Source organism: Phlebotomus papatasi, chromosome 1 (assembly GCF_024763615.1).
Source record: "Phlebotomus papatasi isolate M1 chromosome 1, Ppap_2.1, whole genome shotgun sequence".
NCBI classification, from domain to species: Eukaryota; Metazoa; Arthropoda; class Insecta; order Diptera; family Psychodidae; genus Phlebotomus; species Phlebotomus papatasi.
Genome location: NC_077222.1, coordinates 1,224,489 through 1,248,182, shown reverse-complemented (window position 1 = coordinate 1,248,182; position 23,694 = coordinate 1,224,489). Strand labels below are relative to the sequence as shown.

At 34.1% G+C, this 23,694-nt stretch overlaps 1 protein-coding gene across 1 annotated transcript in view; it reads right to left on the bottom strand.

The window, feature by feature from the left end:
* The window catches only part of LOC129799836 (protein artichoke), a 39,767-nt gene that overhangs the window by 3,252 nt on the left and 12,821 nt on the right, over positions 1-23,694 (bottom strand). Inside the window, exons 3-6 of the mRNA XM_055844077.1 lie at positions 20,137-20,251; positions 16,298-16,457; positions 11,788-12,051; positions 35-571 (exon numbers count right to left, since the gene is read on the bottom strand). Coding sequence (XP_055700052.1) covers positions 35-571; positions 11,788-12,051; positions 16,298-16,457; positions 20,137-20,237 — 1,062 coding nt within the window. The 5' untranslated portion in view covers positions 20,238-20,251. The remainder of the gene's footprint in view (positions 1-34; positions 572-11,787; positions 12,052-16,297; positions 16,458-20,136; positions 20,252-23,694) is intronic.

Below are 23,694 nucleotides of genomic sequence, written 5' to 3'. Positions count from 1 at the left end.
AGTCAAAGTAAGGTCAGGTTGGGGTAGTTCTTACAGTTCTGAGGGCATTGAGACTGATGTCTAGGAATTTCAGTGTTCGGAGATCTCTGAATGTCCCTGGAGCAATCGAGGTGATCCCATTCCGACTAACGTCTAGGATCTGTAACCCCTTGAGTTGAGCTAGGTGGGAACTGTCTAAATTGGTGATCATATTCGCTGAGAGATTGAGAACTCGTACATTCTCAATTTCTTTTAGAGACACTGCTGGGAAGTTTGTAATGAAATTTTCGGATAAGTCGAGTTTTTGGAGTGTTGAAGCTCCCAAGAAGACATCACTGTTCATCCGGGAGAGACGATTTCCAGCCAAGTAGATCTCCTTGATATTTCTCAGGCCAGAAAAGGCATTCCCTTCGATATGTCCAATTCGGTTGTATCTGAGATCGATCCTCTCGAGATTCGATTGAGCTGCAAAGGCTTCCGTTCTCAGCTGGGCAATGTTGTTTCCGCGTAGGGATAGAAATTTGAGAGCTGATGGTCCATTGAGTGACATGGATGGGACACTGGTCAGACTATTGCGATCGAGGTAGAATTCCTGGCAAAAGAGAAAGATGACTTTTCGTTACATAATTAATTGTGCACACCGTTAGCCTAAGATCTCTGACATGAGATACCGTGGGATACTCTGGCTATTGTTGCCAAGCCACAGTGAAAATCATTGGAGTTCAAGATCATGATCATGTGTCTTGCAACAGCGATCAAGTGATAGAAACTCAATAATATTGCCTGTGCAATAAATCACCCAATTTGCTGTGCATCTGCGCTTTCTAACTAATTTCCGCGAAATATTTTCCACAGATCATACCAGATATTTGATCTCAATCCACAGCAGGAGATCTCTCACATCATGACATGATCTCAGTGAATATTTACGATTTTGCGTGTGGAAATTGATGGACAAAATGCTCCATAACTTCCTCAATTGCCATATTCCCACACGAGCAGATAATATTTCCCTGACCAAGAAACTATCAATGGAAAGTAACATAATTCACAAGAAGAACTTGTTGGTGAGAAATGGTTTCCCGGGATTTTCTTCTAGTGCTTCTTGATTAATAAAACGGTTAGCACATCGGGCTTACTTAGAATAAACTTATTTTCGGTTTTTGACTCTCTTTAAGCGGTTTTTCAATGGCAAATTGAGGTTTTAGGGTCAAGGATTAAGCAGGGGTTTGTGGTACTTAAACAGACACCGATGATGTGCTTGGTCAAGCTAGTAAATTTCCAAGAACCTGCCCATGAATTCGCGTGATTGGTACGCATAGAAGAAACCCAAAGAAGAAAACCGCAAAAAAAAAGATCAAGTCGAGATTCTTGGACGCAAATGATAATCAATTTTTATTGTTAATATTCTTGAACATAGAAGAAGAAACTCGATGATGCCCCTACTTTTCACTTATGTACCCATCATCAACTGTTGACCACTGCAATTGCGACAGCCAAATGACTATTATTATTTTATTTATTTAAGCATTTCCAACTTGCATTTGAAGATGAAGAAAAGGAGGATGATGGTGAAGAATGACGAAGAATATGCGGTACAATGTGTTGTTGATTTTGTTGAAGATGATGCTCAGATCTTCTTCTCACTCACACTCATAATCGTACAATCACAATTCTCAATATTGCTAATAGAATATATAAATAACGCTTGAGCATCCGTTACTTTGGATTTTCTTCTATCCGACTCTCTTTTTTTCACCTTTCTTAGAGCCACATCTTTTCACCTTTTGCCGTGAATGTTTGCGGAGAAAAAGTCTTTTGTACCATCTGGCATCTCAGGTGTGAGATCCAAGACTGGGCATTGAAAGACCTCCCAGCCATTGGAAATCTATTAATGCTATTGGAAATATTATTAACAATTCAAGAAGTGCAGCTCGACACACAGGTGTTAACTTATGCGATTTTTAGTTTATTCCCATTCATTTTTAGATGAGAATTTTCTGTGTAAATAGGTATTCAGGCTTTGAAGAAGTATTTTCTTCCCTATATTGTCTTATAGAACTCTATAAAAGTATGGCATTACAGATCCACATTATTACTCATTGTTTGATCACTGCGACTATTTATTAATACCCTGGAGCAATAGGGGTTTTAGGAGCTTCTAAGAGCATTTAAGCGCAATTCTTGTTATAAGCCTTATATAAGTTCATTAAAAGAATTAAGTGTCTTGTGTACAAAAATTTCTTCTAGTGTTTAGGTTTAGAGACCTTTAGGCGTCTATACACATTGGGAGCAATTTTCGTCAAAAATAGCGTTTTTGACAGAAATTTGACGTTTCCTCCTACAACGCTGCAGGGAATTTCCTTCAAAAAAGCAATTTTTGACAAAAATTGCTCCCAATGTGTAGAGGCCATTATGCCCAACGCGCAATAACTTTTGTTTAATAGTGGAAGAGCTCATAATTTTGAATAGTTTCTAAATTTGGACACTTTGTGGGTAAAATTGGATACTAAGAATAAATTGATTGAAATTATGGATTTTTATTTCAATATTTGATGAATAATGAATTCTGTCTAAACATTTGTTCTTTTTGGAAGATTTTAACACTAAATTCGTTAAATTTTGAATAGGATTTGAGTTAAAATTTCCTTACTGATTGTGAGCAATTGCTTATGAGAAATATGATAGAACTTCGTGTTTACTTCACATTGTATTGTAGTACTAACAATTTTTCCTCGCTTTTTTGAGTGATATTATTAAATATTCATTGAATATTGTCGTAATTCACGTCAATAGTGATTTATTTATTTGATCTGAAGTAAGATTTGCTTTGTGAATTACGTTTTGTGTGAAAAATGAAAAATTTTCTGAAAGATTCACCAGTGAACTAATACTTCTTATTTTGGAGAGATGTTTTCCTCTCGAAATTTCGTAAAGATTTAGCTTTTGTGATAACTAGATAGTATAAATGCCTGGAGAAACAAAAGAGCATAATTTCTACAAACGAGATGTAGTAAGAAAAGCCTTGAAATGCTTCCGGAAAGGCCAGGAAATGCGCGAATCCGCACGTACTTCGAGTGGATTACCCAAGTCAACTCACTTCAATAAATGATAAAAAGTTTCCAAGTTTCTTGTGACATTCTACGGTTCCTTTATATGGGCTTCAGACCTAAAGTTTAGCCATATGGCTTAACGTTTCTAATTTCTTATCAATCAAGATTTTTTGGAAAATTATCACTTAAGATTGGACAACATGGGCAAGTTATCCGTTAAATGTAAAAGAAATCCAATAAAATTGATTGCTATTTTGAATTTATAGACCATCGGGAACTGGGCTAAACCTTAGATCTGTAATCGACCTTTCATAAACAGGAAGATGACTTGGTAAGATAGGTTCTTGAAATGGAGAACAATGGGCATCCTATTGAGGTGGATTAGGTGTCCAAATTTACAACCAAGGTGTCCAAAATTAGAGTCAAATTTACCTCAAAATATCAATTCATTTTGAAACGTATTGAGACTAATTTTAGTAAAAACAAAGGCGATAAACAGCTTGCCAAATTTTTAAACAACCCTTCTATAAAGAGAGTAACAAAAAACAATCAATTAATATTGAAAATATCTCACTTCAAACTTAGAACGTTGATGCTTATAAGCACCCTGTCCAAAATTATGAGCTTTTCCCCTATTATGGAAAATTTTGAAAACATGTTTACAAGCAAAAGTTATTGTACGGTGGTCATTACGGCCAACAGTGACTTAAATTGAAAAATAAAAATAAAACCGATAAACAAAAATAATGAAACGTTCTAAGCTCAAACCTAGGAAAATTCAACAAAGGCGGATTTGGAGTTTTTTTTTACCTTTATTTAGAAGATTGGGACATATCGACGGTAAACATTCTGTATGACCTTATTGTTTACTATTCCCTCCATTTTTTAAAACATATTTTAAAGGTGTTCGAGTTGATTATTTAGTCCATGTTTAATTTAAAGTAAAGATTTAATTCTTACAGGTTTGGTAAAAGCTGGAATTGTTTGAGAGGAATTAATACTTCAAACAAAACTGTACGATGTTCAGTTAGTACTAAAACCGTAAAGTATCGATTAATTAGACTTTTATGGTAAATTTAATTTATATTGTCTGCTATATTCGATTTTTTGGTATGGTTCTTAAGTATTTATAAATCAGTTTAAATCGGTAGCAAAACCGGAAGACTGTTTTTATAATATCGGACTAAAATTTTGGGTATACACTAGACTCTCTCAAATTCGGGCATTTGGGCCCGAAATATCGAACGAACTACAGAGACATTCGAGAACGAAACACTTTGAAATCCAATTTTTTTTTGTTTTGCTGTATTGTAAATTTTGTGAAAAATTCTCAATAATGGAAAATGACAACATAACTAAGGAAAAGCATGGCAAATTTAAGGATTTTGTTCCACTATTTGACAATTAAACTCAAAGAAAAGTTTAAAGAAACTTAAATAAAGAATTTTGTTTTCAAATCTAACTATCACCTGAATTAAAAAGTGACCCGATCTTAAAAGAACCGAATAAGCAATGATTTACTGTAAGTGAAGGCTTTCAAACTTTTCACACACTCAGGCTTCGAACATTGTGTTTTTCCCCTTATTTATTTATTTTATTTTATTTATTTACAATGAAAATGTGTGGTATTGAGATTAAATCCCTTGAAAGCACAGAGACGGTTTAAGCAATTGAGGAAACAGTTAGCATCCACCGCCGTCTTAGCGTTGGTCACCAACCTCCAGAGCAAAACGATGGAAAGCTCTTTCGCAGGTTGTGAATGTAATTTTTTTTAAGTGGTTTTGATCGATTTTTTTCAGGAAATATCGGACTTACAACAACTATCTATTAAAATATGTTTTTACAAAGTCAGGGTATGTGCGAACCCTGAAAGCCTTCCCCTACTTGATGTTCTAAGTTCGAACATTCCGAAAAGTATTTTTTTTGACTCCAGCAAGCGAATTTTACAAATTCAATGTGAGAATGAGATTCTCAAACTCAATTCAACTAAGATTGAGTTGAGAATATTTTTTGAGAATATTTCAAACTGTTATACTGGAAAGTGATGTTTACATTTGGTAATTCCAGTGTCAGAACAATAATGTTTTCAAAAAGTGAATTAATCGAATTAATTCTATAATCCGCACCCTAAGGCACGGTTTTTAGTTCACGAAATAATATTTGAGGGTATCGAATAATCCTTAAATTTGCTAGAAAAAAAATTCAAATTTTTATGCAAAATCATAAATTATGTGTATAAGCACAAACATTCTACATGACTTGTGATTCTTATTTTGACCACACTACCGCAATTTTATTTTCTACTTGTATATAAATATTTTTAAAATTATTAGCATTTACATTAAAAACCACTGTAAAAATTGGAACAAATCTCCGTTTTGGGAATTATAACTTAATTTTAACTGCTCGAACTCCAAGAGAGAACAGTTTCCACAATCGACTTTTTTTTAACTTCTCACCACCCTAGCTGCCAAACGGCAAGAGATATTGATTTCCAGTCTTCGGTAACCCCCCCCCCCCTCAGCACAAGTCAATATATTCTCTATCCAACTAAATTACTCAAAGTACCCCCACTCCTTCTATCCCCTCCAAAAATATGGTTTTTGACTTTGCAGAAAGTTGGTCCTGACGATTTCGTTCATCTTGGATATGTTTCGGAGGTAGTTCAACTGAACATTTTGTCCTTAGACACCTGTCACCAGTTAATTCGCCATCTAGAATTATTTAAAATCAAAGGCCTAATTTTCACCCGTTTTGTTGAATTAAAAGGTTAATGATTTTTGAAATCCTTTTGAACAATTTTCAATTTTAAGCTGGTTTTGTGGTGATTTAAAGACAAATTAAATTCGACAATAATTTTATATGCATCAGAAAAATTGCGAAAAGGTATATAAGGGCCTTGACAGACATGAGGATTAGTCGAGAGACGTCTTAGCGTAATTATATCAGAAATATTGGTTAAACTACATTTCTATAATTTTTCACTAAGTCGTCTCTCGGCTTAAGTCGCAAGTGTGTCTAGGGCAAGGCAGAGATCTTTCTCGGGAGTTCGAGCAACTCGCAAAGCCTCGGACGCTTTGCCACCCATTTTATATAATAAAATGGTACTAAAATTATCCCCACTTTAGGGATAGTCCTCAGAATGAAGATTTGTTGTTCAAACAGCGTTGGTGCTTTGACAGAGAAAGAAAGCACTAGATAAGTTACTATGTTCACCGTTATTTGATTCTCTTTCACATGCGGTGAAGTCTCTGTGTCATTTTGGTGAAAAAATACCAGTAAATACAAATTATTCAAAGAGTTTTTGTGAAAATTGTGCAAATGTTGCTTGCAACTTACTCATAAGAAAGTAGTGATTAACTTAAAATTGTTTTGCTCTGGTTTTTTCGTGGATTTTTCAAGGATTTGTGGCAATTGTAAGTGAAAATTGCATTACAATAGACTACTTTGTCTAAGGTGGAAGTCCAAGGTGGACAAAAGTTCATCGGAAAGTGTTGCTGGATATTCTAGGAGTTCTTAGTAATTGTCAGGGAACGTGCCAATTCCATCATCTCAAGGATGAAATTCACTAAATCGGCTTCTCAAAAACTGAGTCCGGAAGTGCAGAAGATTGCAAAGTTCATGCTTAAGCTGCTCAATAGAATTCGCAACCACAAAAAATATGAAAGTCATCATGATCACTAACAGCATTGTCACCTTCGATCTAATTCTCTTGTGTCCTGAACGCTTTGGCCAGAACATCAAATTCCCACCACCAAATGAGGAAGCTTGACTAGACATACTCATATTCCATTCGCGTAAGGTGAACCTCACCCGAGGTATCATTCTCAGGAGGTTGCTGAGGTGTGATGCGTGTAGCGTCGAGGGAGTGTGCAAGGAGGCTAGAAAAGGAAAAGCGGGTCCGTGTGTCAAAAGAGAACTTCGAAATCGGGCGAATATCTAAACCTTTAAAGCCCATTTTCTCCGCCTTTATTTTTACATTTTTTTTCGAAATGGCTGGAAAGATAGCAAAGACACTTATGGACCTGGAATCAATTTGCAGCTTAATGTTGAGACGAATTATACAGATAATACGGAGATGATCTGCCATTTTGTAATGTTTAAACGTGAAGTAGAATAAATTAAAGCTTAAACCAAAGAGATAGTAAAGCGTCCCAGCTTTGCGGAATACTCGGATTCATGAGATAGAGCTCTCTGTGAATTAAGTTTTCGCTTGATCTTTTCGTTCTTACTGGTCTACTAGAGATCACATTCTTCCATAATTCACAAAAAATTTCAAAATCAAAAACTGGTAATAAGAAATGATCATTTTAGAATCTTCTGGCATGAGTTACAAGTTCAGGGACAAACGAAAAATGTAAACACTAGAAAGATAAGTTATTCTAGGATATTCAACCGATTCATTACTGATTTCAATACCAGTGAAATTTTGGCTTTTAAGAATTGCTCGCTTGGACCACCTCCAAAACATTTCCGAAAATAAAAGAACACGTAGGAGCCGTTTTCGAGCAAAGCCAAAAAAACATGGTTTTTGAGAGGATAAAGGAGCGTGGAGGAAAATAAAAATCATAGTAATGTTTCTTGGGTCAACTTATGGGAGGGGTGGGGGAAGAAGAAAAACGTTTGGTGATATCGTTTATTTAATCCGGGTCACTGAAGATCGGAGCTTGGTATCTCTTACCGTTTATGATCTAGAGCGGTAACAAGTTGAAAAATTCGATTATATAACTGCTCTCTCTTTGAGTTCGAGCAGTAAAATTAAACCCTCGATTTTGAGGTCTAATTTTTGGCATACCTAATGGAACAAAGTTCCAAAAAAAAAAACGATTAAATTATAATAAATTAATATGATCTATACTTTAATGGGTTTAATAAAAATAATTAAGGCTTTCACTGTATTTACCAGCTTGTTAAAAAGCGAATTTTATGAAATAAAAAGAAACATCCACTACAGTAGATTTTAAAAAATCACGTTTAGAGCACCAGCCGCACTTTTTTGTAGTCTCTGAGACATATCGTCGGTTGGGTCTACCTCTGTCGTATCTGCATTTCTTTTGTGTCAGCATTTCACGCAAGAGGGTACGTCTGTATTGTAGCTTGCACCAAATGCAGATACAAAACAAATGCAGATACGACAGAGGTAGACGCAACCGACGATATACGTTCTTTCAGATCCGCAATATTGAATTTCATTTTATTCTAACAACCTGGGTGATTCAAGATAATCAAAAGTCGAGAAAAAGCTGCGGTAGCTTGCTAAACCGAACGAAAACACCGATGAATTGACATTTTCTGGCATGTCAGAAAAGCCAAACATATGAGAAAAACAGCTTACGCCAAAGCACTATTCCACGTTCCTGCATACGAAAATATATTTAAAACTGGCTTGACTTTAACTCTAGAATAACTTTGGTATGTGATACAAACTGAAGTTATTTTTCATTTCAACATTCAGCTGTTAAGGTTTATTGTCTTTAGAATTAAATTCCCTTTTAATGAAACCTATATAATTATTGAAAATCCATTTAAAAATTTTACAATCAATATTTTATCTGTAAAAACTTATTTTTGCTAAACTGAATAAATGTTTCAATTTCACAATTTTCTCCATTTTTTATTTCATGTTTCACAATTAGATTTTTTGTTATTTAGGAACACCATGACGAATTGGCCTGCTAATTCAGGAAGCCCTTTAACAGATTTAAGCAAATTTAGGTTCTATAGAGAAATCTTAGAACCCATAATGCAGTGGGAATTATTTTTTAGAATGAAGAGCTTAAAAATAAATTACTGAGTGTATCAAAAGTACCATATTTTCGTAAATGATTGGACTAAATCAACGAGAAAATTGTTCAAGAATTTGAATTTTCAAAAATTGAAAATTAATGCATAACGTAATTTAATAAAAAGTGAAATATCTCGCTTTTCAGTCAATTACAATAGCTGTGAATATTTGTAAAGATATATTTTGACGTTACACATAACCTCCAATAAGTTCCTGGACAGTGTCTGTGTGTGGAGGGAAAGTGACTGAATCCCTGGATGAAAAAAAAATGATCCCAGAAGCGTCTGGAAGGCTCTGACCGCGCTATCCGCCACCTGGAGTGAAGCAATTTTTGGTGTTGTGTTTTGTGTGTGCGGGAAAGGTGTAGTGAATGCATCTCTGGCTGCAGGAAAAAACTGCCAGAGGCGTCCGGATAAGTCTGGCCACGCTACCCACCACTCCAGGTGGAGGTTCGATCTCTTTCAGGTTATCTTCTAGAGCCACCAGACGCTTTTCCTCAAAGCGAAATAACTCTTTTAGAGTTGTATGTTTTCCGTGGGGGGAAATATGCGGTGACTGCATCTCTGGCTGCAGGGAAAAAGTGCCAGAGGCGTCAGGATAACTGGCCGTGCTATCCTTCACCTTGGGTGGAACTTCAAGATCTTTCAGGGCATGTGCTAGAGCCACCAGACTCTTCTGAGCCAGAAGTTCCCAGTACTTCTGTCTCGGACAAGGACTCGGAGCCGGTATTGAGATCACATCTGTGTCGATCAAGGCTCTCCGTCTTTTCTTCACCTGAAATTTGCTTTCCACTACTGGCTCAATGAAGTTTTTTAGGAATTTTTTATTCTAATTGAGCATTTTTATGAAGCACTGAAGGTGCTAAGATTAAACTTTAAAATTTTAGAGATTTTTTTTTAGAGACTCAGGGACTGTCCGAGAATGATTAATTCATATATTCTGTACAATGTCTTCATCCTCATCCACTATAATATAAAAATTTGCAAATTTTAGAGAGCAACTCTTGGATTTTCATCCTTTGCTCCTTACCATCATCACATTTTCACAAGTCCAAGACTTTGTGAGAATCTTTCAAATTCATTATCAACATTTTTCGCGCGCTGTTATACAATTATCACTGGAAAGTTGTTGACATTTGAGTAAATTTAACCTAACTTTTCTCGCGCCACGCATAAAAATTGATTTATATTATATTAATTCATTATTTCCCTTAAATTAAAACATGTTTGTCAATAACTTTTCATACAAAGTCGAGGAAAGTATCAAAATGAATTTTAATTTACAGGAAAATTGATAAATCAGGCTGAAATAGAAATATTTTTGAACACATATTTTGCGCTAATTTCACAATAAATACTCATTTATTTGCAGATAAAGAGCCTTTTTAAGTTTCAAAATTAATCAAAATTAACAATATTCTTCATTTTAAGTTATTTGGAACATTTTTTTAAAGTAAATGTGAAAGATGAAAATGTTGAGTTTATACATTTATCAAACTCAACATTTTTGCTCAAACTCAAACAATTTTACTCACATTGAGTTGAAACTCAACTCACATTGTTTGAGTTGCGAGCGATTTTTTCGAACAAAATATTCTCAAATTGAGAATCTCATTCTCACATTGAATTTGTAAAATTCGCTTGCAGATGTAAATTAATCTGTATAAATACAGATGTAATATTTCAGCATCTTTGCTCTGAAAAAGATTTTATTTGAGGAGGTGTCTGAGTCGAAGAAATAAACAATGAACCATCCGGCTAAAGAAACCCGAAGAATTTCCATGAGATTTCTGTATCTCCTAAACAGGTGAATTCAACACTTTCGAGAAGAAAAAAAGATCATCTTTTCTAAGGTCAAAAACAGGATGCCGAGTTGAGTACAAATTCAATAAATCGTTAAATATCTCGGATTCCACAGAGTCATAAATGGTGTGTGCTTCAGTGGAGTGGATCGGAGAATTTTACATCTCACACACTAAACTAAACAAAACACCTTGGATCACCTGGAATTCTCAGGTGAAGAGAATGATGAAAAGAGCTCTCCTGGAGCATTTGAATAACAGACTCTCGCGTGCTTGGAGTCAGAATCTGGGTCATATGTATGGCAAATTTCAAAGCAATCGCCAAGACAGAGAGAGTGATACACAAAAGGTGATCAAGTACCTTTAAGTTGGGCAAAAAATTTAGGGGTTTATCAGTGGATGAATTAAAGGTATTGAAAGTCGTAGAGATTTTGAAATTGGAACAGTACTGAAATCTTTGGAAATTGTTCGTCATAAGTAGTACAATTGGTATCTAATTAGGGCTTGGTTATAGTTAAGTAAATTGAGAAACCCTTGAGGTTGATAAATCGCTTTGGTGACACTTTTCATTCACTTAAATCGTCAGTGGTTTTGAATGGAATTGGCATAAGTGATGCTGAAAACACTTGTGGCACTTCTCAATAAATACTCTTAACAAATTGTCGGCCGTTACCTGGGCAAATTGTTTATTGTAACGTGACGGTGAATTTGCAGGAGATGCACAATGTTGCTCTTCACGGTTCCTGACTGAATTAAACTCGGAATAATCTTCATGAGTTAAAGACTGTGGGAGTTTTTTTTTAATAAATTTTTTTCACATAGTCTTCTCCATTTTCCCCTCGATTGACCGTCTGTTTCTCTTTGGCTGTCGATATTCTTGAGCAAAACATTTCTCTCTCTGCAATTATTCGATTGGAATAGACACTGACTGGAGCAAGACGGAGGAATCGTATATTGCACGTAAACCAGTTTTTTCTTTCTCATATATTTGTGCGGTTGGAGGAAAAGGAAAAATTTCTCAACATTTATGGGTTTTAGCTGCAGTTGCCTCCCAAAGAGAAACTTGCGAAAAATCAACTCATAGTTAGGAAATGCATTTCCGGGAGATTGGATTATCCACCAGGGTTAGCCTATAATACACAAGAAGTACTCAAGCATTAGAGTCTTACCTGTAACTTCTCGCATCCTTTGAGAATCCCTTCCTCAATGGCTTTAATCTTGTTTCCGGATAGATCCAGGACTCTGAGATTGGCCAATGTGTGAAATTCTGATGTGGAAAAGATGGGATTCAGTGAATCTCCCAGTAGATTGTCATTGAGATGGAGTTCCGTGAGTGTTTCCTGGATGCCAGCAAATGCCTTATCCGGCAACCGACGAATGGAGTTGTGTGAGTAGTCGAGATTCCTCAGGGGAAGATTTGATGTGGCGAAAGCCTAGATCCAGAAAAGAAAGAGAATTGCAGTTGAAATGTCGAGGGCAATTTTGACGGAGGCTGCAATTAAATTGTCTGATTGAAATCACTCTTGGAAATTCCTTCCTCGCTTTCGTGCTTCTTGGGGGCTCCAGGGGAGAAATGAAGGAGGTGATAGTGATGCACACCCAAAGAGCTATGGCAGTAAATTGAGTGTGATACTGAAGAGAGTGCAATCACAGCAAATAGAAATTCCTTCGCCAACTCTGGCTCGATTTCTTACGAGAAAAGCTTGTATGAGCTTATAGGAACTGTGATTCTTCCATTGCAAAAGTCGATGGGATTTTTCTGCTCCAGAATAATTAACCCTTTAACGACGAGACAGTTTTCGCGGACAGAAAATCTGATTTGGAGTATTTTTTGTCTCTATGAACGAAAGGGACAAAAATAGCCCAAAAATTTAAGTAATTTTTCTGACAATAACCAATAAATAATATTTTTCGCTTTAATGAAAAATAAAATATTTGAGTATTGTAGTTTCTTTTCTCAAAACGGTTTTGCTTAAAAAAAATGAAAGTATAAAAAATATTTAAAATTAATTTTCATTATGAGAATTTAAAAATTCGTCATTTTTTAGCTTAAAAATTTACTATATAGCAAATAGCTGGAGACTTGCAAAAAATATCCTAGATTCTTTCAACCTTCTATTTTGAAATTACGTATAAACATAAGAAGAAAAAATAACTTTAGGTAGTCAGGAAAAATTATTTCCTTTATGGAACACCGGTGTTCTAATCGTCCTTAAAGGGTTAAAGGTTTTTCAGACTTCGCATACACTCTGGCTTCGAACACTTCATATTTTTCAATATTTCTTTAATAAATCTGACCTATTTTTTTCAGAAGAAATGTGTGATGTAAAAAATAAGAACATTAGAATGTGTCCGAAGGCAGAGTGAGTGCGAGTTCGAAGCTTCAAAGCTTTACTCTACTTTGATGCACTCCTATAATTTTAAGTAAAAACAACACACTAACAATGCCTCGGAGTTAAAGGTAGCGACTTTCGATATTTAGAGAACATTCATAAAGTCCCTTGTCATAATTTCTGAGTTTATTGTTTCACGGTTCATAATTTATTCCACTCATTGAAAGAATTACTTGCTAAAAATTATTAAACGGAATGTTTTTAAAATATTCTGGAGGTATAGAATGTTGTACATGAGCAAGACTTACGACGAAAACAGAAAAAAATATACCAAGGAGATTTTAATCCGTTTTTTTATTTTCAAAATAATCAAAAATACTCGACTATGTGCGATCTGGTGGAGTGCAATTTTTGATGAAAACGGAGTAAGACCTTTTTTCCCTTCTTTCAATTTTTATTCGCTACAACGTTTCGGGAATACGATGTCCCCTTCATCAGGTCTACAAAGCGTTTTGAACAATTTGGTTACATTTTTAAAGAATTTTTAACATTCACAAAGGAAACTTACATAGACTAATTAAGGAAGAAACACGTAAGGTATATATCGTTACACTTAACTTCCACTGGGATTGGTTTCCTCCTTTATTATTCTATGTAAGTTTCCTTTGTAAATGTTAAAAATTCTTTAAAAATGTAACCAAATTGTTCAAAACGCTTTGTAGACCTGATGAAGGGGACATCGTATTCCCGAAACGTTGTAGCGAATAAAAATTGAAAGAAGCGAAAAAAGGTCTTACTCCTTTTTCACCAGATAATCAAAAATAATTAAGAATTCCATTTCAAAGTTGAATATAAAAGTTTGCTAGATCCTACTTAAGTATCCCTATATCACAAAAAATCCAATAAAAAAATTGATATAGGCGGTAGTTCGAAATAATATGGAAAAAGCTTTTTTTATTAGAAAAATATACTTTAATAACAGGTTTCGTTTGAAAAGAAATTGAGTTGTAAAAAATTGTATAATAGAGTAGTAGCACGACAAGATTATTGAAGCAATATTTTTAACTATCGTGCGGGAATAAATTCATTATTAAAGTGAAAGTTGAATTTTATAACGATTATCGTAAAAATATTAAAAACAATTTGAATTTCTCTAGTTGAAATCCCAAAAATAAAACAATAAATCGTTGTCAAATTCATTTTTAAAAAATTATTTTTTTTGTTTCGATAATTGTTTAAAATTTTTCTTATAATAATATTGTTGTGATACTCCTAATTACCCAAAACAATGTCTATATTTTTATTAATTTTTTCAGTATTTTAGGAACTGGTTTAAAGACTACCAAAACGATAATCTACTTTTCAAGATTCCGAGCAACCCTCCTAAGAAAGAAGTAACAAAAAATTTCAATATGTATTAAAAATATAACATTTCAAACTTGGGATCTTGGTGCTTGTTTGTAACTATGTCGAAACTTTGTACACTTACCCTACAAACAATATTTGTGGAAAAAGTACAAACTTTTACGAACTTATCAGTGGCTTATGCGAATCAAGTAAGTTAGTTATTTCTTATTGTGTATGCAAAGCCGTACCGAATTTTATGTTCGTTAACGCGAGACCGATCGAATGGTTAACTAACCAAAAGTTTTACAATAGCTGTGAAGTTAAGTGAATCATAGTTATGGAGCATTAGGCAGAGTTGGTGGCTGTTAAGATAACAGATTGCTAATCACCATCTTATCTCACAACTTTTAACTCGCTTTCGATGTTGCATTTTCTAGCAAAGAGAGTAGTTAAAGAATCATTTCGCGCAAGATAAATCATTCAGGATAGATTTAACGATCACTTGACTATCTTATCTGAGTCTATAAAACCCACACCTCATTCTATGGCTAACTCTGGCGGTGAATGAATGCATAAACTGCAGAATTGTGAAATTTCCTCTGCGGAATACTAAACATTTTACCCATTGTAACGAGTAAACGTCGAATTTATGTCAATTTACCCTGCAATTTTCCCGCCCAGCTGTATCTCCTCTCTTGCTCTGCAAATGATGGGAGTTTGTTGGGAAAATAAAAGGTGAGTGGTCGCTTTTAATTGATTTCACGAAGTGGCTCACTTGCATCTTACCATTATCCAATGAAAAAAATTGTTGATTCAATTAAAACATTGCTTTATGAATTTGCTAATATTTGAAGATGAGTGTTTTTTGATCCGAGAGTTGACTCATACCACAGATTGAGAAATCCTCAAATTTGTCAACAGAAAAAGCTTATTGATTTTATTTAAATGAAAAAAGAAATTGATTTAACTAATGCATTGGTATTTCTAATACCTGAACAAGGTGTTTTTCTTTAGTTAATTCAAAGTCTTGACTGATAAGAAATGAAAAGAGAAATTCCATCTCTTCAAAGTTATTATTCCTGTTTGACTGTTCTCAAATGCTTCTGCATTATCGACTTTCCCTTGTATTGGTTCCTGTTCCGACTGTTTCGTGATTTTAGAACACGACGAGGACTAGAGAATACAGTCGAGACAGAAACCAACGCAAAGAAAAGTCGATAATGCAGAAGCACATCAGAACAGTCATGTCCTAAAAAATTATCAGGAAAAAGATTTTCTTTTTTTTTCATTTTTCATTGGAATAACACCATAAAAATAATTATAGGGTCGGAGGAACGTCTGTTCGACAGGGAACCCCTATTGACACTTTTGTCAAAATGTTGAAAATTATTTAATGTATCTAGTAAAATATAAGTAATATAACGTTTTTCTGTAATATACCTTGTACTATAAACAGAGATGTTCAAATTTCGTATCCCAAATGGTACAGAGTAGGGTGCTGACACGAGTTCTTAAAGTGTCAATAGACGTTCCTTTCACCCTAAATGAATAATTAATTCAAAAAAACAATATTTAAATTATTACTTTCATTAATATCTTGTCGGAAAACCATACCTTTAATGAATATAACAAAAGTTTTGTTAATTTTACTCAATTTAACTAATGCACTTAGTTATTTGTACTAATATTCTTAATTCTGTGGTGGCATTTTACCATCTCCGGCGAAAGGAGATGGCAAAAGAGCATCAAATCATAGGCCAAGACAAGATCATAATTCAGATGGTTGATCTTCGCATGGAATTAAAGTGCAATAGCACGCTATTGAGTGGTAAATTGCACTTGATCACACCGATCGTATATTGATCAGTTGAAATTGGATAAATCATATTTTCCTATTGCATTATGGACGTGATCCAGTGCTGCAATGTTGGCTTTTTGAGCACGAGAGGAGGCGGTTGGGGATCATATAAATCTTTTCGAGAGACACGCATTGAATTACCTGACTCGGAAGCGCCTGTTGTCCACTGAATCTCTGCGAAAATGCGATAATTGGAGCTCCCACTGGTAGAACTGGTGACTCGCCCTGGAATACAACTCGATCGCAATCCATAGCAACAGCTCCTAGGGCTCCATTCAGTCCCAAGGGTTCTAGTTTGCATCTGTGGAATAAACATAAGAGATGCATTGGTCCTGAATTCGATTTTCATATCTAAATCTCGATCAGGAAAAGAACTATTCTCATTCACTTCTGCATTATCGATTTTTCTTTGACTTGGTTCCTGTCTCGACTGTATTCCGAGAACCACTAAACAGTCGTGTCCGGAACCAAAAGTAAGGAAAGTCGGTAATGCAAAAGCCTTTAGAACAATCATGTGCTAAGAAAAATGTTCAGGAGACAGATTTCTCCTTTTCATTGGAATAGGATCATAATTCTTCCAATATGAGAATAATCGAAACGAACGAATCTCAATACTATAAAAAATAATCAATAAAAGGTTTACACTCTTTGAACTGTTTGCCATTAGGTCGCCGTGTTTTATGATCGATTCAGAGAGATCTTTAATTAGTTAATAGCCGTCGTTACAAGAGATTTTACCTCGAGTTTTATTGCTGTTATTGGGACTACTTCAATTTTGCAATTCATAGGATTGTGTAGAGGTTTTATTCTTCATCTTGTATGCAAATTCTAGTCAAATCGTAACACAATTCTGACGATCTTATGTTGAAATTCCTAAATTTTATGACAATATAAATTTTCAAACAAATTTGTATTGACTACAACTCATTCGAGTTTGAATTGAGCACTGCTCTAAATCCAATCAGTGATTGAGTGGGAAGATTCTCTAAAATATTTACAATAATTTTCCAAGAAATTTCTTTTTCACATCTCATAAATTCTATATTTTGAAATACACTGTCCATAATTTCACGCTCAATCTCCGTGAAATAATATTTACGAGGTGTATGAGTTTACAAAAATTCACCTAAAATATTTTCACCCACATGATAAACTGTAATAAAACTGTAGCAAAGTGCTTTAAAAAAAATTATACTGTTATTAAGAACCTTAATTAATTCAAAGATTCTTCTCGCGAAGATTTCAACCAACGCAGTTTTGACTATATACAGTTTATTTTGATACTCTGCATAACAAGTTATTTATTTGACATTAGACTTACGATGCTACTAAGCATAGCAACATCTTCGAACATCTTCTTCCTAAAGAATATTTGAGAAATAATTTAAAGAAATAATTGAAATAATTACATCTTCTGTTACTTTCATTTGAATTTGTGTTGATTGCAGAATCTGCTTCACAGCTGACTATTACGGCAGAAGATTTATAACTTTTTTCATATTTGTAACAATTTATTTTGCATAAAGATTTCTGAGAAAGTATTTTTTATAGGAATAAAGAAGAACTGTACAGGAAGACTCCACAGTTTTACTGAAAGATTTCTACAAAACAATACAAGAATAAAAAAGCTTTCTCGGAAATCTTTATACAGTATAAATTATAAAGAAATATATAAAAAGTTGTAAATCATCTGTGATTTCCTCATAGTCAGCTGTGAAGAAGATTTTGCAATTAACATAGAGTGTATCAATCTACCAAAGTTATATGAACTTTGGTAGCTGCCTCATTCTGAATTTTGAACTGTTAAATTCCAATTCTAACGTCTCCGACACCGGATGCATTCAAAATCCCGAAAGCTAAAATCTCGAAACTCAAAATCCTGAAAGCCAAAATCTCGAACGCCAAAATCCCGAAAAGGCCAAAATCCCGAAAGCCAAAATCTCGAAAACCAAAATCCAGAATGCTCAAAATCCCGAAAATGATGAAATTATATAAACGCAGAGAGAGAAATTATGTTCTAGATTCAATCGCAAAATGGGATACTTTTGGAATTGAAAGGGCTTCAATACCATTTTGCGATTAAATTCAATCCCATTTTGTCAAATTAATGATTAAATTCAATCCCATTGTGATTTATTTTATCCTAAATATTTTTGCGATAGATTTTTCGAAAATAATGTGATTGATTTCATCGCATTTTACGATTGATTCTATCCCATTATGAGATTGAAACGGCTCCTATCACATTTGGTGATTGAATCTATTCCATCATGCAATTGATTATTCGAATTTTCCGAATATATTTATCCCACAATACGATTAATTTTATACCGTAATGCGATCAATATAATATATCGCATCATGGGATTGCTTTTATCACATTCTGAGATTAATTTTATCGCATTTTGAGTTTGATTCTATCGCAATATGGGATTGTTTTTATCGCATTATGGGATTGATTTTATCACATTTTCGGTTTGTTTTTATCGCATTATCGGATTGTTTTTATCCCAGTTTGGGATTGTTTATTGAATCATGGGATTGATTTTATCCCACTTTGGGATTGTTTTTATCGCATTATGAAATTATTTATATTTCAGAATGCTCTTGAATCTATCCCAAAATGTGATTGATTTTATCACATTGTGAGATTGATTCAATCGCATTGTGGGATTGTTTTTATCCCACTTTGGGATTGTTTTTATCCCACTTTAGCATTATTTTTATTGCATTATCGGATTGTTTTCATCCCATTTTAAGATTGTTTTTATGTATCATATGGGATTGTTTTATGCCATTTTTGTTATTTTTTATCGCATATCAGTATTGTTTTTAAGGTATTCCGATAACTATTTTATCCCAATTTTGGTACTGATTTCATTCTATTTTCCTATTGATTTCCGCTATGTTCATCCAGCCAGGCATTCATATTTGTTTTCGTTCCGGCCGAGATTCGATCTCACAACTTCATGGCATATCTAAACTTGAGGGCCGATGATCTTACCAATCGCTCCACCAGACGACTTGAATTTCTCTGATTCTCAGGGCAAATAGTTTCTGAAAATGATCGCATTGGGGAATATATTCAATCACATTTTGCGATAAAAACAATCCCATTTGGGATAAAAACAGTCACATTTGTTCCTAAAATGTGTATTTCTAAAAATCTATCACATTCTGTGATAAAATCAATCACATTGTTTCTAAAATTCAATCCCATATCTCCTGGACTCAAGAAATTTTAGGATATTTCTGAGATAAAAATCGCGTGATTGAAACAATCCCATCCATGGAGACTGAACCTGGATACTTGGAAATTTCTCTACGTGTGGAAGATAATGTGCAGAATAATTTCCCAAGACATATAAAATTTCCCTTCGCCTCCAGGAAGTGCGGGTGCAATCGTGGGAGTAGCTATGACACTTTTAGGAATTTGGGATTTTGGCATAAAGGCCTCTACACATTGGGAGCAATTTTTGTCAAAAATTGCTTTTTTGAAGGAAATTTCCTGCAGCGTTGTAGGGGAAAATGTCAAATTTCTGTCAAAAACGCAATTTTTGGCGAAAATTGCTCCCAATGTGTAGACGCCTTACAGCACTGCAGCCAGTTTCCTTCAAAAAAGCAATTTTTGACGAAAATTGTGCTCAATGTGTAGACACCTTAAGTCTATCCCAGTCTTTCAGACTCAAAATTGGACTGACCTAAATTTAATTTTGTGTGATGTTCAAAAGAAGAAGAAGAGTACGTAAGAGTAGGATGAACGTATACAAAACTATTAAGAAAGACAGGGATGTTAATTTTGATTTTATGAAATTGTCCTGATCTAAAAAAAATACCGAAGCTCTAAACATTTCGAAAATGTCAAGAACAGATTCTAAATACTATATTCCTAAACATAGAAAGCAATATTTCCAAAAGAAAAGAAATTGTGCGTAATCCCATTATTGTTCTAAATTTCACTTTATTCTTGGTTTTCTCACCTGCAGGGAAATCTGAGTGCAGGACTGAGTTCAGGGCAGGGTTTCCATGCTGCTGCAAATCCAGTCGCCAAGACCAGCACCAACTGTTGCAGGTGAGTCATTGTGCAAAAAGAATCTGTGGAATAAAATGCCTCGTTAAGCAAATCGCTAAAGAGAGGGATTATGCCGGACAGAAAAAGGGAAATTGCCGAGGAGAGTCAAGAAAGGTCATTTTAAGCGATGGGGCTTCAAAAGTATGTCAATTCCTCTTTGCGAGACGTTTTGTTCTTTTTTTTCGTGGCTGTTCTCAATTCTTTTGCCGTGTGTGCTTAAATTAGTGTGTCGAACAAGAGCGCTGTTCCAATCACAAAATTATTGTATGGACACAAAAAGGGGGGCCACGTTTTATGCTGTGGCATAAAAATTCTCATGCCTTTGAGCATTAGAATGCTTAGGTCTTTTTCTCTTATTCTCAGTACTAATATGAGGCTTTTTTATACACTAGTATTTATACTGCAAATATAGAGAGTATAACTGTACAGTGGGGAGCTTCTGCATGGCAAGAAAAAGTCGTCAATTATATATTTTTCAAGATTAAATTATTATTTTCTTGAGTAGGGTACAATGGGGTAATTTTAGCTCGTTCCTAATTTGGAGTTTTAAGATTTTCTCACTGCTTTAAATGGATAGAGGAAGATGTACTCTTGGTTACAAGGGCTTTTACTTCTCTTCATGGCTTTCTTTTAATCCTTGACCATCTTAGACAGTGATTATTTAATCACTGATTGACATTAATGTTGTGGTGGTAGAATACTTATTCTTTCACTCAAGTAGTGAATAAATTTCAAAATTAAATTATCTCATGAGATTACAGATAGGGACTTACTTCATGGCGCATATGTGTTGCTCACATGAAGTATACAAAATGAAGTAAAATGCCTTAAGTCATAAAATTCACTCCGTACTAAACACTTTACAGCATCTTTAAGGCAGATTATGTTCAAAGAGAGGTTTACAACGATATTTTATTGACTTTTTGGTTAATTTATTAAATGTTTTAGCTAAATTTCTTTATAATGTTAGTAACGTAGATAATTACGTAGACTTTGCACCCTTACTTCTCGTAAACTTCTCTTTAAAAAATCGAGTTGTTCGACTTATATTCCGGGTCGTCGATATGGACCATTGCATTTGAAAATAGCCCACGAAATTGGCGCCAACAGTATTTTGTATTCATCGCGATGTTCTTGTAACTTATTCGAGAGAAATCTCCTGAGCTTATGCAAATTTTCTGGGTGCATAAAACCATTTTGCGCGGTTTTCTTCGGTTCCGTAAATGTGTATAATCCCGGGATCCTGTGTAAATTATCCTGCCAATTGATATTTCGTCTGCATACGACAATAACCTTGCAACATTCTTTCTGACCGTTTCTCAAAGTTAAAAGTAATACACCTATAGCGAGCATATTTATCAACCGATTGGAGCAATTTTGATTTCATTAGAAAGGTTTTTGAATCCCTGATCAATCTGAAATGGTTTTCAGTGCTTGTAAGATTAAGATTTGCTAAAGAACACAGATTTATTAAGCGTGACTTAATTTTAAGGAGTTTTAGAATATTGAACTATAAGATAAATATCAGTGTTATGCATGTGAATGCATTTCACTTATCTAATAAACATTGTGCGGTTATGTTTTTTTTTCTGAAGCGTAAAATTCTTCAATCCTTTTCTATCCAATGGTTAAAGTATGTCCATCTCCTTTTCTTTCTCTTTTTGTCGCCAGATGCCACTACTTTCGCCCAAAAAACTACCTCAATTAAGGGCATAATAAGTACTTATTAAGGACTTATTTTATGCACTTGGACAAAGTTTTTTTAACAATGCTTTTAATTAGGGCATTACGTTAGTAACAACGTACCTGTCCCATGATTCCAATGCAAAAATGAATTCAAATATTATAATTGTACATTTTTAACTGTGTACTTAACGCTAAAGACTATTTTTCCAATGTTTTTTCATCCAATAAAATTCTCTTTCCACACACAATTCATTCTTTTCATCCACGCATGTTTATTACTAAAGTGATTAAGAGATGCATCAAGTGCACAAGTGTAATCCCTTACAATGCATTTTTTTGCATTGAATCTCGATGAAAATATGCAGAAAATTGTCCTATAAATGATTTCGAAGAGAAGAAATCATTTGAAAGACACAATGTCTTCTCTTGTATGGAGATTTCAAAATGACTCACTTCACGCTTTCATTCATAATTTGAATAAGACATTTATTTATTTTTACACAATGGTCACGGCACAGTGTTTGATGCTTCTGCCAAGATAATTCATTGGGGGGAAAGAGTGAAACAAGATTCTCAGAAGAAAGTAAAAATTTATCATTTTTGCCTCATAATGTTTTCATATTAATTAATCCGCCCATCTTTAATCTTCCATCTTTTGGCCAAAAACAAGGTACATTAATGATATAAACAAGCGTTTTTAAATATGGTTAAATGGATTTTCGAAAAAAAGTAAGTTGTTTATTTTAAATGATTTTACATTAATGTGAAGAAAGTAACAATTAACCCATTAATTATAAAACAGTTGGGTGGACAGCACAAAACATTATTGTTTAAAACTTTGTTTACATGCTTTCCTAAACTTCGAATGAGGTGCCAAAATACAATTTATTATATTATATAATTTGATTTACAAATGACACGTATTAATATAATATATTATAATTATACTCTGAAAGAAAAGGTTTTTGTTAAAAGTTTGTCATAGACAGATAAAAATATTTCGTGGAATTATTCGTAAATGTTTGTGGATTCCTATCGAAGACTTACGAAATGCTCATGAATCTTGTAACTCACAAACAAGTTTGTAAAAATTTGTAGTTTTTTTTACAAACATTGTTAGTAACATAATCAATTGACGAGTATTTTGTTGTACGTTTGGAAACGTTTGTTTGTAAATGTTCGTGAACACATAAAAAAATGTTTGTAAGATTTTGTTGTTTGTTTACAAAAATTTACGAACAAATGACAAAATTTTACGAACTTTTATTGTTGTGTGTGCGAACATTTACGGACAAATGTTTGTAAATGTACAAAAAGTCCTCGTCAAATGTTACTAACAATGTTTATAAAGAACGTACAAACTTTTACGAACTTGTTTGTGGATTGCAAGATTCACAAGCATTTCGTAAGTGCTCAATAGAAATTCACAAACAATTACGAAATATTTTTTTTGTGTAGCGGAACGCTTATTCGCAGATCTAACAAACTAGAGAAAAACATCCTTTTGACAAATCAAACAAACAGCGGTGCATGACCTCTTTTTCAGAAGTGGTATAACACGGGCTTTAGACCTGAGGCTTAGTCATATGGCTTAATACCTCTAATTCCTTATCCGGCAAGATATTTGAAGAACTTGTTGCTTAGGAATGGATATTAAGGACAAATAATCCATTAGCTTTTGAAAAATTAACAAAATTGTTTGTTATTTAGATTTTTGAGACCTTCGGAAACTGGGCTAAACCTCCAGTCTGAAGCCGGTATAACCCAGGATCCAGAATCA